This window comes from Mustela putorius, unplaced genomic scaffold, assembly GCF_011764305.1.
Source record: "Mustela putorius furo isolate JIRA1106 unplaced genomic scaffold, ASM1176430v1.1 tig00003962_pilon_pilon_pilon, whole genome shotgun sequence".
Classification (NCBI taxonomy): domain Eukaryota; kingdom Metazoa; phylum Chordata; class Mammalia; order Carnivora; family Mustelidae; genus Mustela; species Mustela putorius.
Window position 1 is genome coordinate 21,702,311 of NW_025422106.1, and position 17,472 is coordinate 21,719,782.

General features: G+C 60.7%; 1 protein-coding gene across 2 annotated transcripts; it reads right to left on the bottom strand.

Annotated features, from left to right (window-relative positions):
• Positions 1 to 1,028: 1,028 nt before the first annotated feature.
• GIT1 (GIT ArfGAP 1) lies at positions 1,029 to 15,320 on the bottom strand. Of its 2 annotated transcripts, XM_045069955.1 has the most exons (21): positions 15,061 to 15,320; positions 9,387 to 9,520; positions 8,844 to 8,956; positions 8,621 to 8,726; positions 7,879 to 8,096; positions 7,699 to 7,793; positions 7,323 to 7,365; positions 5,585 to 5,611; positions 5,367 to 5,415; positions 4,846 to 4,918; positions 4,194 to 4,291; positions 3,685 to 3,796; positions 3,421 to 3,554; positions 3,105 to 3,257; positions 2,752 to 2,982; positions 2,609 to 2,662; positions 2,345 to 2,431; positions 2,152 to 2,225; positions 1,866 to 2,048; positions 1,676 to 1,739; positions 1,029 to 1,520 (listed from the first exon to the last, which is right to left on the bottom strand). In XM_045069955.1, the coding sequence occupies exons 1-21, from the start codon at positions 15,110 to 15,112 to the stop codon at positions 1,308 to 1,310; spliced, it is 2,313 nt and encodes a 770-aa protein (XP_044925890.1). In that variant the 5' UTR covers positions 15,113 to 15,320; the 3' UTR covers positions 1,029 to 1,307. The 2 variants fall into 2 exon arrangements, with proteins under 2 accessions (XP_044925890.1, XP_044925889.1); XM_045069954.1 differs by lacking the exon at positions 5,585 to 5,611 and having other exon boundaries at positions 15,061 to 15,237.
• Positions 15,321 to 17,472: the final 2,152 nt, after the last annotated feature.

Sequence of the window (17,472 nt, forward strand, 5' to 3'; positions counted from 1 at the left end):
AGCAGGAATCTTCATTTGCTTCATGTTCTCAACAGGTTGGTCTTTCTCCTCACATCTGCCACCTCCTCAGTCCCCCACCCCCACCATTCTCTAGCGTCAGCAACAGCACATGGTCACTTATTTATTTTTGATACAAATGTACATGACACACGTCTTGACAGTCAGCCCACCCACCACCACACAGGTAGAGCCTGGCCCCTGGGACAGAGGCAAGACAGGGAAGAGAGCCGGTAGGCACTGCCATCTGCCTCTCCAGCCTTCCCAGGCCGCAGCCCAGATTCCAGATACCCAGATACCGCAGGGTAGGTGCTGGCCTCTCAGAGGTTATAGGTAGGGGGCTCTCAGCTGAGTCAGGGACCCCGGGGAGCCAGCCCCAGGCTCAGATGCTCAGTTCTCTGCCCCAGCCAGCACATCCCCCTCCACAAGGGAGGTGGAGGCGAGATGCAGGGAAGTGGTTTTTGTTAAGTTCATAGAGAAAGGGATATGAATCAGGGAGACAGATGAGGGGAGGCAACGGGTTGGACCCCAGCTGGTTACCAGCAGTCCCTGGCCCCAAGAATGGGGAAGGGGGGCTGACCCCTGACACTGGTCCTGCTGCTCTGGTCCCCTCACCCTTCACAGAACTCCAGATGGGCCAGGCCTCCGGAACGGCACTGCCGCCCCGCACACACACACAGGCACGCAGGGACACTCAGTTACCACAATGTTAAAATTAAGGAGTGGAAGAGAAGAAAGAAAAAAAGTTTCCAGTGTTTGCTGCTAGGGACCCTGGGAACACAGGCTGGGGCCTGTGCTCTGGACAGGGGCCGTTTGGCATTAAAGGAGAGCAGCAGGGGGGCTGGTGGCTACAGGGCAGGGACATCCAGAGATTATGTACAAAGGATTGAGGATGCCCCTGCTCAGCCCCCGGTAGGGCTGAACTGGCTCATGGGGTGGGGTACCTGGAGGGGGAATGGCCTCACTTGGAGTGTCCCCACCCTACCCTTGGCTGAGGGTGCCCCAAGGGTTAGGGGCTGGGAGTGATGCCTTACAGGCCCCTGCACGCTGGGGGAGGGGGAAGAGGGGAATGCTATGTACAGGGGGAGGTACATGGAATGTGGGGGACAGAAGCTCCTGCCACCCCACCTCCCCATCCTTGGGGGCTTGAGGGGGGGCGGGCACCAGGGCGCCTGGCTGCCAGGGGAGAGTGGCAGCACTAAGGGCACTTGCGCCAGCGGCTCTGTTGGGGTGGGGGTTAGTGTCTGGAGTGGCCCAGCTCCCATGGCCAGTGAGGTCCCAGGGTGCAGGTGAGGGTGCAGGGAGAGTGGTCACTGCTTCTTTTCTCGGGTGGTGATGGTGACCAGCTGCTTGGCAGCCTTGGCAATGTCGTAGGCGCACTGGATCACCTGCTGAGTCAGCAGCTGGAAGTCCACAGGGGCGCCCGGCTCCGGGGGCACGGTCTTCCGGCATTCGCTCTGAAGCCGGTAGGCGCTGGCATTGAGCAGCCGCAGCGAGCTACGCACAGGCTCCAGGGCTGGCCTCTGGAGGGGAGGAGGGAGCTGGGCCTTGGACTTCAAACCATGAGCCATGAACACGGCCCAGTGTGTCCTCCTTTGCACCCAGGTAGGGCTCCCATTCCCTGCACCTGTCCCACCCGGAGACCCTTCAATCCTGCTCCTCTTTCCAGCCCCTGTACCTTTGGGAAGAGAGAGGCCATCTCGGTCACAGCCAAATGGATCTTCTCTGAGCAGGGCACAAAGCTTTGGGGGGAGGGGAGGGTAAAAATTAGGGTTCGCAGGGACAATGGAACACCGGCGGGGCCCCCCCCTCCCCTCCCCTCCGCAACACCCAGGGGCCCCTAGAAGCCTCACGTCCCACCCCCATACCTGTCGTGCTTGAATTCTTGGGCAGCCCGTAACAATTCCTGAATGTTCTTGGTGACCTGTTCCGTCTTTAGGATGACATCCTCTGTGCTGGGCAGCCCAGGGTCAAGGTCTCCATCCAGGCTTTCCAACTCTGGGTGGAAGTCCTCTTCCTTGCCCAGCTCAAGAAACCTCTTCCCTTCCATTCTGAGGCCAGGGTGAGAGCGACACATACCAGTGGTAAGGCTGCCTGCCGGCACCCTCACAGACACGCCAGGGCCCGCTCCGCCTTCTTCCCGGAGTGCCTCACCCAAGCAGTGGGTCCCCACTTTGCGTGTTCTCATAGTCGCTGTCTGCACCGCTGCCGTGGCGGGAAAGCTTGCTCTGGAGGATCGGGGAAGGGGCAGTAGATGACGAACACATTCACAGACCCACACAGCCCATCGCTTTCCACGTGCACACCTTACTCGGCCTGTCCCTTGCAACGGGGATGGGCACGTTACCGTGTGACGGCTTCCTTCCTGGGAGCAGGACAGGAGCGGGGAGGAGGGAGTGAAGGGCACGGCGGAGGCCGACACCCCCTTCCGGATCTGAAACCCAGGAGGGCTGGAGTCAGTTTTTCCTCCCTGCTCCCCCTACCCCGCCTTCCAGCTTCCTAGCATCGCGGGTCCTCCCCGTGCCCAGCCATCGTCAACGCAAAGGCCACACCTGCTGGGGCTCAGAGCCCATTTGCTGACATGGACCCTTGTGTCCCAGGCCCTGCTTACCCGGTAAAGGCCAGCAGGGACGTGTACTGAATAGATGGCGTCGTCCTCCAGCTCCTGGGAGATGGCACAGGAGGCATCACGGAGGGTCCCATGGCAGCTCCCGCCCTGTCTCCCCTAGTCCTTGACACCCACGGGCAACTCACAGTGCTGTGGAAAGGCTGGAGCCGGGTGGTGAGCTCATCCCCAGGTGGGCCCCCAAAGGGCTTCAGTGCGGAGCCTGGTTCATACATGGAGAAGGCCTGGCGGTCCCTGCGGTGGGCACTCCCGCCAGGCCCCATCGATGTGTGTTCTGCCCGCTCGCTGGGCAGCGGGGCTGTGGGCACCGGCCCCGGCGGCTGCCGGATCTGCAAGTTCTCTGACTGCAGCTTGTGGATCTGAGAGGCACAGGGTGTCAGAACCTCCAGGGGCTCCAGGCAGCACCCCCAACTCCGGGAGCAGGGGTCCTCCAAGCAGGACGCTGGGAGCCCCCCCCTCCCACCAGCACTGCCGTCCCTACCTCCCTCTGCAGCCTCCGGAGCTCATCGCTCAGACTGCTGTTGACCTTCATGAGCTGTTGCACCTTCGCCTCGGAGGTGGCCAGAGCCTTCTTCAGCTCCAGATACTCCTGCAGGGTCACGGCCCCATCAGAGAGGTCTGAGGAGTCCATGCTCTGCAGAGTGAGACAGAGGCTCATCAGCCCTCAGGGCAGGGCGTAAATGCCCACAGAAGGCTCTTCTCAAGGCCGTAACCAGCCCACTTGTCCCCAAAGCCCCAGGCTCTAAGGGGACAGAGCTGGGCCTTGGTGGAGGCCCAGGGTGGGGCAGTGCTCAGACCCGGGCACGGTTGTTCCTAGTGGCACCAGCGCTGCGCAGGGGTTCCTGGTCCGTGTCCTCATCCGAGGCCACACTGTCGTAGTCGTGCTGGTCGTCGAGGTCACTCTGGCTCCTTGCAGAGAGCTCGAGGTTGTCTGAGGACACAGTCCCATCACTCAGGATCCAGCCACACAACCCTTCCACCATGCCACCCCAAAAGGGAGCCACAAAAAAATATTCTAGAAAAGTGCCCACTACCCGCCGCCCTATCCACGCCCTTCCCACCTGTGGGGCTGCTCAGGCTCTTGCCCTGCTGTCTCCGCTTGGCCTCGCTGAGAATGTCTATGATCAGGGTGGCAAACTCTCGGGCATTAAAGCGGGCCAACTTCTGCCGCCCCTACAAGCCAGAAAGAACCCAGCTGGCAAGACGGGCCCCCTTCTAGGTGACAGGGCAGGGGGAACCAAGCTGCAAGGGAGTCCCCTTTTACCTGGCTCATGGCCAGAGCAGGGGGTCAGGGATAACACTGATTCTGGGTGATTCTTGGGGAGCTCCTGCGGCTGGGATCTTGCCCCCACCCCCTGGAAGCTGCTCAGCAAGTGGCTCAAAAACCAAGCCTGATTTCCATTTCCAAAGCCCAGCACCGGCAGAGCCCTGAGGGAGGCCTAGGCCGGGGGAGGAGAGCAGGCCCAGGCTGCGGCCCAGGTGGCAGCCACTGAGCAAGGGCAGGGCCCATAGAGCTGGCAACCCCCGGAGGGGAGGAGACGGCCCCAGGCCCCCCACCCAGCCCCCTCACCTGATTCCGTGTGGCTGAGTATTCGGGGTTCACGGGCAGGAAGGGCACGGCACTGCGCTCCGTCACCAGGGTGCTGTGGTTCTGGGTGGCCAGCCACACTGCGGGGGAGGGGCAGAGGTGAGGAAGTGCTGAACACAGCCTTCCTCGCCCCTCCCCAGCCCACCAAGTGCTGGTGTGCAAAACAGGGGTGGTCTTCAGAAAGACCATGCACACCATGGAAGCAGGGTCTAGTCAGGGCAAGGCTGGGCGAGGCCAGTGAGGCTGATGAAGAGCAGAACAAGGCGACTCCTTCTTGCCAGGCCCAGCCCAGAGTTTGGGCTGGAATCTGGCTGTGGCCCGGAAGGAGTGATGTAGGGGGGGGCGGAGTGGGACTGGGGAGTGAGCCAAAGTGGGAGGCAGCCAGAGCCGAGATGAGCCCCAGTCCAGAGGTGGGTGGAGAAACAGGCCGCTGGGCCAGGGAGGCTGCCCAAGCCGCTCACAGCCAGCAGGGGTGGCTCTGTGGAGCTGCTGAGCGAACCAACCCCAAGCAACCCCTCACAGACCCCAGTAAAGGACCAGAGAACCACAAGAGGGCCTAGCCCTTCCCCAGCAGGTGGGCAGGTACCCTCATCTAGTCTACCCATGCATGACCTCCGATGCCCTCTGGGCTCACCGGCATCATTTTCTCTTCTATCCACCTCGTCGTACACGTCCATGGCAAGTTCCTCAAAAAGCCGGTTGCTGAGCTAGAGACAAAGAGGGAGACAGAGGCTTTGTCAGATCAGTTAGTCCCCAGTACTGACAAGGCCAGCTCAAGCAAGAGGTCTTAAGATGTGGGGAATGCCTTGTGTTCCATGTGCTGCCCAATCCCTGTAGTCTCAGAACTGGAAACTGGGGCAGGGGTCTCTCTGTCACACTCCACAGTGGAAGAGGACAGGAGGGAGACCAGATCAGTCAGTGCTTTTGGAGGTCAAAGGTGAAGCCAGGGCCCTGGAGCCTGCAGAGGGCAGAGCCAGGGTCGAGGACAAAAGCCAGGGAGGTAGGGGGAAGGGAGCCAGGAAGGATAGAATGAGGGGCAGGCACCGCCGAGACTTGGAAAAGGATTAGAGGAAGGAGGGGGAGTGACAGAGGGGTGGAGGGTCAGAGATGCGGACCGCTCCTAGTGTTAGAGCCCGTCTGTCCAAGGGGACTCACCGCCTGCAGCTTCTTCTTGGCGGCTTTGGCCAACTCGGACAGGTCTAGGCTGTGGATAGAGGGAGATGGGAACAGGCAGACATGAGAGGTGGCCAGGCCCCTGCCAGTGACTCCAGAACATGCAGGGACCCCGGGAAGACAACATCCCAGATGCTGTACACCAAACACCGCCCCCAGCCCAACCTCCAGAGCCTGCCCCCATGGCAGGCACCATATACCTCTGAGACATGCACTTTTGCCGAGATCTAAGTCCAGAGAGAGGCAGCAGAGGAAAGAACAGGACAGAGGCAGCAATTACCCGGGAGCAGGGCGACAGGCGCACACCCATGGACACCATGCACACCACGGAACTCATCTCCCCTCCCCCAAATCTGCTCCTGCACCCGCCTGCTCTCTCCCTCCATGCCCCACTCACCCCACACCAGCGTCTGCTCCTGGTGGTAGGGGGCACTGGAGATCCCCTCACCCTCAAGCCCCAGGGCAGCTGTCCCCGGGTTCCCCATCAGTCCCTCATCCTTGGGTCTTTGAATCAGTTTCTTCACCCATCTTCCCACTTCTAAGCTCGCCCCCACAATCCCTGTTTCCAGCCAGCAGCCAGGGGATCGGACCACTCTACCCCCGGCCTTAAAACAACTCAATGACCAAAGATACATACGGCACACTTCAGCCGTATTAAAAAATACGCTCCGTGCTTAGCATGCATCATTTCACCCAATCCTCTCAACAGCCCCAAAAAGGTAGGTGCTGCTGACCTCCTCTCCAGGGGGTAACGAAGACTCAGAGAGGGTTCAGTAGCCTGTCTGAAGTCAAACACCCAACACATGGCAAAGCTGACTCCACACACTGTCTCCTCTTGCTGGGGCTCACGGGATGGGCTGTTCTCTCATCTGTTTCTATTCCGGTCCCGCTCCTGGGATTCCCTGCTCCTCGCATGGTGCTCCGGCTGCCCCGACTGCCCGAGGTACCCAGCACGACTTTGCTACTTTATACCATCTCTGCCTTTACTTCTCTCGATGCCCACTCCCCACCCCCAACTAGAGCTGTCTGACTAGGCAGCTTCACTCTAGACTGTAAGCTCCCTAAAGGCAGAGATCTTGTCTGAGTCACCTGTGTCTCAGGGCCAAGAAAAGTGGCCGGCACCAGGAAGGTGTTCTGTCATCACTTCCCTGAATACACACCCAGATGTGTTCGTAACACATACACCAGAAGCATCCAGGTACACACACAGTGCAGAATAAAACCAGAGAAGAAGGAGGGAGTCTCGGTGTCTCATAACAGAGAAGGTCTGGGTTCATGGATCCAAGGTGCCTAGGCCTGACCATCCCTGTTTGCTCACGCTAGCCACTGGAGAGGGAGGGGAGCCTCCTCTCTCTGAGATCCAGGCCTGCCAGCAAAGCTTGGCAAGACTTGGCCAGCAGAGGTGGCCAGCAGGTGGCGCGAGCAACCATCTTGTGAGCCAAGGGAGTGTCCCCCACAGCCTAGGCGCCAGAGGCTTTGCTGATCACAGACAGAAACACCTCAGTGGTGCTGTACCCTGCCCCCAGCCCCACTCAATTTCTGAGCACGCCACAGAGACCTGGTCAATAGTCCCAAAGTGAGTCAAATCCCTGAAGCCCATATCTTTTTACTTTTCTAATGATTCTCTAGTGGGGTGAGTGCCACTGGAAGCAGAAGGCAGCAATCCACCACTCCCAGGGTGGGCGCTGCTGGTACTCAAGCCTGTGCGGGAGAGCCGTGGGGCTCAGGTTGTGCTGGTCACGTGCCAAGCTGGCATTTGTCACCTGCCTTGGGGCCCAGCATCGGGGAATGAAGACTGGACAGAAATGCTTCTACTGCCAGGCCCCTGATGATGGGGGACCCTAAAGCCTGGGGAGAGGGAGGAGTGGAGGCACTGAGGCCCAGACACCCAAAGGATACCCGACAGCCTCTAGGAAGGGGCATCAGGTGGGCACTCACCTGTCAGCCATCTGTGGGATGATGTAATGCCCATTTTTGTGATCTGAACAAAAATAAAAATGCCAAGTCACTGGTGCGGGGTGGCCTTCGCAGCTGGGAGCCCACTTTATTGCCATGATTGGAGCGTGGCACCCAGAAGTGTCAGGGGACAGGGAGGGCGGGCCACCCCCAAGCACCCTGGGAGCGGACTGAAGTTAGGCCCACCCCCACTCCCCATCCCAGCTTGCAGGAGCCCAGAGCCTACATCAATTTCACAGGAGCCAGTTGCCTAGCAACACTGTTCCCCAGCCGGCTTTGTCACCATGGCAGCTGCTGCTGGGGTGTGTCTGGGTCCCACCTGCCTGGCCCAGCCAGACCTGCCCCGAGCTCTGCTCACCCGGCTTGCGTCCACAGAGATAGAAGGCCAACCGGTCAGTGAGCTCATACTGGCACTCGACTAGCCTTTCCGCCAGCTCATGGTGCCCCGCCTGCCTGTGGGGAGGGGGCATGCCTCAGCCCTGCAGCGGCCGTCCACCACACCCACCCAGCCCAGCCTCACCCACCACCTGGCCCTCACCTGGCATAGTCAATGGGTGTGCGGCCATTGACATCGGGGGAGCCAGGATCAGCCCCATACACTACAAGCAGCTCAGCCTGCAGGGTCTGGCCCGCCTTGGCAGCCACGTGCAGAGGTGTGGTGCCCTTCTCTGGATGGAAGAAGTTGGCCTGGGCGCCCAGGGACAGCAGGCGCAAACACGTCTCCAAGTTGCCTGTCCGCACACTCGAGTGCAGTTGCTGCAAAAGGAGCAGAGTGTGCAGCAGACGTGTGCGTGGGGCCCCTCCCCTCCTCTAGCCACACCACAAAAGGCAGCTGCTGGGCCTCCCACCAGCTCCCGGGGTCCCAGCTGGAGTTGGGCTGTGAGGGAGGACAGAGGTCGGCCCCGCTGTCAGTCACATCCACCTGTGCTGTGAGCACTGCTTGACACAGATGGTGTCTGTCAGGGAAATGCTGGGATTTGTTTCCCGTTTTACAGACAAGCAAACTGAGGCTCGGAGCAGCTAAGAAACGGCCCCAAGTTCTCCCAGCTTTTGGATGGCAGCTGGTGGGGTTTGAGCCCTGGGGTGTCCATGGAGGAGCTGAGGGGCTCGGCTGCATATGCCGCCTGACCATGCAGTCTCATCTCCCTGCTGCACCCACTCTTCTTGCCTGACCCCAATGCCTCTGGGGCCTCAGGTTCAGTGGTGACAAAGGAGCAGACCCTCAGGGTGTCGCAGGTGTCAAGAGAGGAGGCCCGCCCATTCCCTGGGGCCCCTCCAACCTTGCTGAGGTCTTTGGCAGTGACCCCGTCGTCGTCCCGGCAGGGAAGCTTGTGCACGAACGCCAGCATCTGGTACTTGGCCCTGATGAACTCTGACTTGATGGGGCTGGGCGGGGACACAGGGCGCATCGGGGAGAGCGGGAGAGGCTAGTCACCCGGCCACCCCTTGAATCCACGTCCCAGGCCGCGCGGCCCCTGCCACCAGCCCTCCAGCCCAACTCACTGGACTTTGTCCTGGGGGTTGGCTTTGCGCCTGCCGCTCTGCACTTGCGCGGGATCCAGCAGGGAGTGCTCCCAGATAGAGTTGGCCCCGTTGCTGGCGAGCGTGTGCACCATCTGCAGGGAAGAGGCGCCAAGTGCGGGTGCCCGCTGTGCGCCAGCTACTGGAGGGGGGGGCACTGCCATGCGCTGGCCACAGCCGGCATGGCTGGAGACAGGGCTGAGGAGGCCTCCTGTGTGTCTGCTGCCAGCACCCCACCACCCCACCTGGTCGGGCCGCCTGAGCATGTGGGTCCCATGTAGCACTTCAGGTCTCCCAGCAAGCGTGCCACGGCTCAGAGAGGTTAAGTGACCTGCTTGGTGCTACATGGTCAAGCTAAGATGTGGCAGGGCTGGGGAGAGGGCCCCGGCCTGGGAGACCCCAGTCTTAGCACCTGTGTCTGCCAGGCCACAAGAACAGGCTGGGTTCTGCCCTCTGGCACTGCTGGATCCAGGGTGGTGTGCGTGGGGGCGCGTGCGCCAGGGGACTAGCTGGACAGCCACGTACCTGCAGCAGTGTGGGAGGCCAGGCGCTGTGGCGCAGGTGCTTGACGACGGAGATGTGGCGGCCCAGGCTCCGGTGCACGCTGCAGCACTCGTCGCACACCAGCACGCCCCTGCTGATGGAGGCCCAGCCAGGGTCTGCGGGGTGGGAGCTGGGTCAGCCAAGCCCAGATCAGGGCCAGTGTCTCCTGTGCCCCTGCTTTGGGCTCACGCCAGGCTGACGTAGTCCCTCACTCAGCTTCCCAAAGCCCAGGGAGCAGAGGACCATCGGGACACACAAGTTACCTACCGATGAGGAAGCCTAGCTAGGTGTAGGAGGGATTTCCCCTAAGGTGCACAGCAGGTGACTGACAGCTGTGCCTGGGCCTGTCTGGGGGGAGGGGGTCCCCAGGGCTGACTCAATGGGCATGGCTTCCTGCCCTGCAGCCTTTCCCAGGGAACAAGACAGCTGGCCCAGACCTCCCTCACAGGGGACCTGCAAGACAGCCCTAGGCATTCCTCCTGGGTCTGGGCAGGGCCCCATCCCTCCTGCACCCAGGCTTCTGTGGGACCCACAGGCTCCCTGACCTGACCCATCCCACCGTTCTACGGGCTCCTGCTTCCACCCTCTTCTTAGCTAGGAAGAGGCCTCTTCATGTTGAGCCTTCTGCTATCATCACTGATGGGCTGAGTGGGAGTCCCTCTTAAATAGGGCCAGAGAGGGTAAAGGAACTAATGCTGGATACACACCGCGTACAAGCTAGACTTGTATGCACACTGTCTCTCACCACTGTCAGGCAAGGCAGGAAATGCTATCCTTGCTTTCCCAATTAGAAACAGCGGCTCAGAGAGGTTAGAGCGCTTGCTCAAGGTCACACAGCTAATGAGTGGAATTGCTGGGACGTGGACCCAGGCTCTGAGATGCCAGACACTGGGCCATGTTCACACCCAGTGCTCTTCTTTTGCTCTTGCCCCGAAGGCGGAAGCCCCAAGTGGGCAAGGGCCCTGGAAGCCACTCTCCACTCCATGGGGAGAAGGAAACTTTGGAGACAAGAAGGAGGGGCCAGGAGAGGATGGGAGCTCCTGGGGTCCTTTTCAAGGGCAGGGGAGATGCCACCCATCCTGGGCCCCTTGGGAAAGGGGGAGGAGACAGCTGTATACAGCTCAGGCTGTAGAAAGGTCATGGGGGAGAAAGCAGCCATTGTGTGCCTCAAGAGAGCGGGGGCAGGGAGCCTCTTTCCCAGGACACTGTGCTCTGCCCAGGCCCCCCGCCCCAATCTCAGGAAGCCCTGTTTTTTGGAGGGGGGGGGAGTAAGGGACTGGCTCTCTGCATGCCTGGCAGTGCTCAGGGAGTCCAGAGGTGGGTGTGGGCCCCCCAGGGGAGGCTCAGACTTGGGGTAATGAGAAGCTCTCCAACCAGAAGGCAATTCTCAGACCCTTCCCTTCAAGAACTTCCATAGAAGTTCCCAAGAGAATCGTAAAGAGACTGAATCAGGGAGCAGCCTGAGTTCTGCCTACATCAAGTATCCCCCCCCATAGGGACAGGGAAGAAACAAGAAGTGAAAGAGGGGGTTCAGCTATTTGGGTCTGGGCTTCTTTAAGTGTCCCACAAAAATACAGGGCAACAAGGTGCCTGCCATATACTTTTCTGGGAGTTGATCCCAGGGACCCATTGCCTGTGCCAACAGGGGGAGCCCTAGGACACTCTGTTGGCTTTACCCAAACAGGGAGGAACCCCAGTGAGGCACATGGAAAACTCCCTCCCCCTACTCCCAAGCACCACTGGGTGAGGGGTCTGCAGGCCAGCCACCTCCGGCAGCTCAAGCAGGAAGCTGGAAATGACGCAGCCTAAATTCCTCTTGTTGAAATGGTGGGGTTTCCTGTAAGTGGGGAGCCGCCCAGGCCAGGATCATAAATGGGCCGCCCTAAGGCCTCCACCCCAGGCCCCCGGTCTGCCCGGAGAAGCCAAGCCCGAGAGGACTGCACAGATCTCCAGAGCCAGGCCAGACATGGTGAGCCTCTGAATACGGCAGTGACCAAGAGATTCGGATTTGGGGAACTGGGTCCCAGGCTCTGTTGGGCACTCACCCAGCCTGAAGGAGGGGTCCTACCTCTCCTCCACAGTGACCTGAAATAGGAAGGTTGAGCTGGGGACACCTTCCTGGCAGGGGGAACACTGGGGCCAGCTCAGTTCTTCATTACACAAATGAAAAGCACACCCTAACCCTACTACCGACTTCTTAAATGCCCAAGTGGCTTTGGGCCTACTCAAGCTGGAGCCGCTAAACCTCACTTAGGCCAGTTCCTCAGGCCAGAAGGGTTTCTGTAAGTCAAATGACTACTGTGGTTTAAGGTTAAGGGACCCTTGCCCCCAAGAGGCCCCTTAGGTCAAACTTGGGGTAGAAAGGAGAGGGACATAAGGTGTTTTGTTTTTAGTAGGCTCCATGCCCACCAGCCCAATATGGGGCTTGAACTCTCGACATCAAGAGTCAAACGCTCTACTGACTGAGCTAGCCAAGGGCCCCCAGGGAACATCCGGTTTAGGAGACAGTGGTAACCTCCTCAGCATCCTGCCAACCTTCCCCCAGGACTTCTGCCTCAGGACAGGGCGTCTGGAATATATGGGCAAGCAGTAGGAGGGGTCCTAGGAGGGATCCTGGGATGACATTAACCACGAAGGCCTCTGCTAAGGTGAACTCAAGTCACCACCCAAAGCCATGACCGGCCTCTAGGGGCAGCAGGTCTGCTATAAAGGCCTGGGTCTCCTGAGCAGAGCCTCCCTAAACAAGAAGGAGAAGCCCACCATCTTGAAAGCAGGCAAGAGTAATCCATGGGGATAAAGGTCAGGATGGCGGTTACCTCTGGGGGGCAGTGTTGACTGGGAGGGGGCAGAAGAAAGGCCCAGAGAGGGACAAGAATGCTCTACCTCTTGACTGAGTGGTAGTCACATGGGTTAGCGGCTTAAACCGTAAGGTGCAGGAATTCGGCTGTACATAACTTCAATCTCAATAAAAGTGAAGAAAGCCCCCATTCACTCCCACCCTGCAATCCATATGAGCCTGTGGGTTTCCAAATGTCCCTAGCCAGTAGCATCCTTGCTCACCCAAGAGCCTGTAGGACAGGCACCCCAAGGTCTTCACTCTTCTGACCTGGGCTGCCAAGGTGGGAGAGTTAAGATGGAGACCCTGGGATGAGGAACAGGTCTGTGGGCTAGGCCGGGACCATGTGGCAGAGGGAGTGGAGGGGAAGGAAGCAGGGAGAACGCATTCTCCAGAGTTCCTGGACTCCTGCCCCTCCCTTGGACTCCCAGGACAGGCAGGTACACACGTGGCACCTGGCGAGGGGGCACCAGCAGCCACAGCGGTCATGGCACCTCCAGCCGCCTTACAAAATACACCTGTCACCTGTATGCCTGGGCCTGGAAACGGAGGGAGGACATCTGCGGTCACCTTTCACCCCTACAGCCTCCCCACATCAACCAGCCACAAAAAGGTCGCAGCCCCACTCCTAGGGCTCGAAGTCCTTTCACAGCAAGAGAAGCCTATGACCGGGTAAGAGACAGAGGCCAGTGGGGTCCCAACCACTGACTACTCTCAAACCCCGTACCTGGGCTGCTCCAGTTCCCACACGGAGAGCGCCACTCCTCGCATCAGACAGTAGGGGAATGGGGTAGCCCCAAGTGGCCAGCTGGGCTCCTGACAAGCAACCAAACACTCAGGGAGTGCCTGGTATATCATGTGCCAGACACCATGCAAGGCGCCGAGGTAGGGTGAGGGTCAAGACTTTATCAGTACCCTGCCTACTTCACTGTCCCCACCACCTGCCTCTCCTGGAGCTGTGTCCTGGATCAGGGGGCCCTAACCCTTATCCTAACTTGTACCTGGCGCACCCGTGCCCCTGTGCGACAGTGACTGCAGACCAGAATCAAACAGTCCAAGACATCCCATAACATACCACTCCTCCCTGAACCCATTTGGCATCCAGAGACTTCAAACAGTCAAACGTGGTGGAGAAAGAACAGCTGCCTTGCTGATTCTGCCCTATGTCCCTTTAGCTAAGTATCAAAAGCACAGACTTGAAGATGGGATGGTCTTCAAAAACCATTCTACTCCAACTTCTTTGCCTCACAATTGAGGAAACTGAGGCCCAGAGTGAGGAAAGTCTTGCCATGGGTCACAGTGAGGACCTAGGATGAGTGTCTGCTAAACACCTTCCCCCCAGGCCTTCTGGATCTTCCACCCTCACCCCATGCTATGCCCAGCCCCCAGAGGTATGGAACAGCCTGGGACAGGCAGAGAGGGCCTGCAGCTGGGGGAAGGGGATCACAGTCTTCGGCTCATTAGGGTAAGGATCCATCAGCCCCGGTAGCTTCTTCATGGCCCTCCAGATCGTGACATGCCCTGAGAGGAGTCCCAGGTCATAGCCACCCAGAGTACCCTGCCTTTGCCAGGCATCCACAATATTACCCAATATTCCTCATGCTAGAATACCAGAGCATCTATGGTTCTCAACCTGTTGGGGTCTTGGGCCTGTCCAAAGGGTGGCTGGAAGTTGGACCCCATGGAACTTCCCACTCTCACACTTAATTGTGCTCTTAGTCCCCCTGGAGTTCACAGACACCCTGAGCCTGCCCAGAGGTCTCCCAAGAAGATAGCTCCTTTTCTAAAAAAAAGGATGGACAAGAGCCAGAGCTTCCTTCCCCAGGCCAGCTGCTGAGCCCCATCACTGGCAGTGTCCTCCCACAACAGCAGGTAGCAGCAGCCTCTCAGGTCACTGCTCCTCTCTTCCTCAGCAGCTCAGGGGGCTTTCACATCAGCCTGGACCTGACCGTGCTGGGAGGAAGGGAAACATCACAGTAAATACAGCCAGGAAGCCAGCCCCGTCCTGGGAATCCAGACAACCCAGGGGTACTGCTTCCTGCCCATTTCTGGCCAGAGGGGGCCACAGGGACAGGAGGGGTCAGTGTCCAAGCTGGGACAATGCTCAGCCCACCTCCCAGAGCAGGCCTTCGCAGGGCACAGGGACAGCTGAGTCTAGTTGCTCACAGTCACCAGGCAGCCTGGGGATGCCTCCGAGGGAGATGCCCAGGCTGTACTGGCCCTCAACACCAGGCCCTGCAAGGAGCCCCGGCCTTGGTAACCAGGGGCAGGGAGTCCTCAAAGCAGCTACCCCTCGTCTGCTCACGAGGAAACACTATCCAGGCCCCTCCTGGCCCATCTGCCCAGCACTCTTGCCCCTTGACCTCCGCCACCTCAGCGGGCGCGCAGACCATGCGAGCAGCAGGTGCAAGACGCGGGGGTGGCACTGAGATGACACAAAACCACACTCGCCCCCACCTCCTAAACCTTGCTGGCCTCCGCCACAGCCCTCCTGCCACTCCAGGCTGGCGCTTCCGTCGGGATACAGAGACAGAAGGGGGGGGGGCAGCTAGCTGCCTGCCTCCCTCAGACTGAGGGGTGGGAGGTGGCGCCGGGAATGTCCTTCCTCGCTCGTCCACGGACGCAAGGGAACCGAGGCCCCCCAGCCGGCCCTCCCGCCAAGGACACGGCTCCGCAGTGGCCCGGGCGGGGGCCCAGGCCGGAGGCCGCAGCCCCCCGGCCCCGCCCCGCCCTCCGGCCCCGCACGGCGCTCCCGCCAGGCCCCGGCGCCCGCCCGGCGGCCTCGCCGCACGGTCCCGCCCCCGGCCCGGCGCCGCTTACCCGGGGCGCTGCAGTCCGCACACACCTCCGCCCGCGGCCCCTTCCGGGACATCCTCAGCGGCGACGCGGCCGCAGCCCTCTGGGCCAGCGTGGGGGGCGCGGGCGGCGGGCCCGGGCGGCGGCGGCCCCTGCTGCCCGGCCCAGCTCCGGCAAGGCCCCGGCTAGGCTCCGCGCGCCCGGCCAACCGTCTGCCCCCGAGGCTGGCCCGGAACCCGCCGTGCCCGCCTGCCCGCTCGCCCTCCGGCGCCCTCCGCCCCGCGCCGCCCCGCGCCGCCCCGCGCCGCCCTGCCGCCGCTCGCCGCTCGCTCTCTCCGCCCCCTGCGCGGCTCCGGGCCGCTCCTGCAGGAAGCCGCGCAGGCCCAGCCCACCGGGGGAGGGGCGGCCCGCACACCCGCCCCGCCGCCCGGCCCTGCGGGCCGCGCCTCCTAGAGAAAGGAAGCCGGCAGCGCGGGCGGGAGGGGGCGGGGGCGCTTAAAGGGGCAGCGGCCGCAGCTAGGCAGACCCGAGAGGGCGGCGTCGTCTGAGGCCTTGGGCTCGGCTCCCGCGCTCCTCGGCCTTGCGGCAGTGTGAGTTACCCTCACAGCTCCATCCGCTTAGCTTTCCAGGTGGAGGGCGGTCCGGTGGCTCAAGCCCGGGGACAGTGACCCTTGGGGAACAGGGAAGAGAGTAAGGGGCTGGAGGCCCAGGCCCCCTTCCTCGTCAAAGGGCTGTGGTTTGGGGTACCCGCCTATGTCTGGCTGAGGTGAGGTGTACGACCTGGTCCCCTGTGTATCCACATCTAAGTGTCCAGGTGTGCGTGTGGTCACGCCCTTGCTGATTACGCACAACGCCAACAATATGGACGTCCAGGTGTTCCCCTGCCTCCCAGTTAAAAATACATCTCTACCTCATCCATACTTCCATCCCAAGAGAAAAGAATCTGGGTAGTTTTTAAAGACCTCCCGAGGAGTGACCACTGTGCCTGTGTGCCGTAATAACCACTCTGCATCCGCCTTGTCTTCTACGGTGTTTCTGGGCCACCGCAGCTTTATGTGTCCAAGGCGTGTGCACACAACATACAGGGATCTTTTCTTACGGTGGCCTTTCTTCCTAGACTTCACACGGAGACGGCGTAGGTGGGGGGACAGGAAGCGGAGGCGCAGGCCGCACGTGGGTGCACCCCTGCACTGAGCATGCTCCCCCATACACGTGTGCCCCGCGTGTACCCAGCCCCCATCCCTGCAGCAGCAAAATGCCAGAGCACTTGGCTTGTGGGGAGAGGGCAGGGGTGGCCCAAACCAGGCCTGGAGGTCCAGCGACCTGAATGAAGCGAAGATTCCCTGAGGGGCAGGGAGACCTCAGTAACAAGTGGGGATGGGGGTGGGGTGTAGATGGGAGGGGAGTCCTTGGGCAGGGGTTTGGGAATTGGTCGGCTTTATCCCAGCGGTGCCAGAGCAGCAGTGACTTGTGGGTGGGCCGACTGCTTCCCTGGGGGAGACAAGTAATGCTCATGAGTCACACCACCCGAAATACAAGCAAAGCTGCCTCCATCGCCTTTAGCTGCAGCCCAGATTGACAAGTTTGTTTGAAATCTCGATCCACGGGGTATATTTATAATCGCACCTTTAAGAAAAATCTTTTTGCAGGCCTCCCCTCCCCCCACAGCCAGCCGCTCAGCTGGCTGGGCTTCAGCGAGCAAAGATACCTCGCGGTGGGGGTGGGGGGCGCCGGCGGCGGGGGCGGGGAGCACCACCTGCCGCACCAAGGAGTCAGTCTGTGGGCTTGGTGGCCCCGGGCTGGGCGACGAAAAGGAGCGGCCACCGGCGCACGTGCCACGAGCGGTGGCCGCCCGTTCACCCCCGATCTCCCAGCTATGGAATTTCATTTATTAAATGTCGAGGCGGCCACTGGCAGCTCCATCGCTTGGCTGTCTTTGTTTCTCTGCTGTGTGGGCGCGTCTCGAGCACGTGGCAGCTGGAGCGCGCAAACCGGAGGAAAAGCGATCTTGGTTTGGTATAGGGCCGCCTGGCAAAGAGGCCAGGCTGCTAAGGGCCTAAGTCCCTCAGTCCAGGCTGAGCTACTCCTCTCCCAGAGCCCCAACACTTTCCAGGGGAAAGGATGATTCCCCCTGCTGCCCCCTCCCGCCCGCCAGCTCCACCTCCCGGCCGGCCCGGGGACTACCTGGGAGTGGCCCAGGCAAAGAGCTACACTCTCCAAACTTTATTCCGGAAGCCCCCAGCCCCGCCGCTGCGGAGCTTCTGGGCCTGGGTCTGGGGATAAAAGAGCTGCAGGATTTCTCTTTGGAGACGTCGCCACCTCAGGAAGCAGGACAGTAAAAGAGAAATCTCAGACAAGGTTCTACAATTTAATGAGGAAATGTACAGGCATTCTCCCGGCCACTCGTAGCCGTCCCTCCCCCCTCTAGCCCCCTCC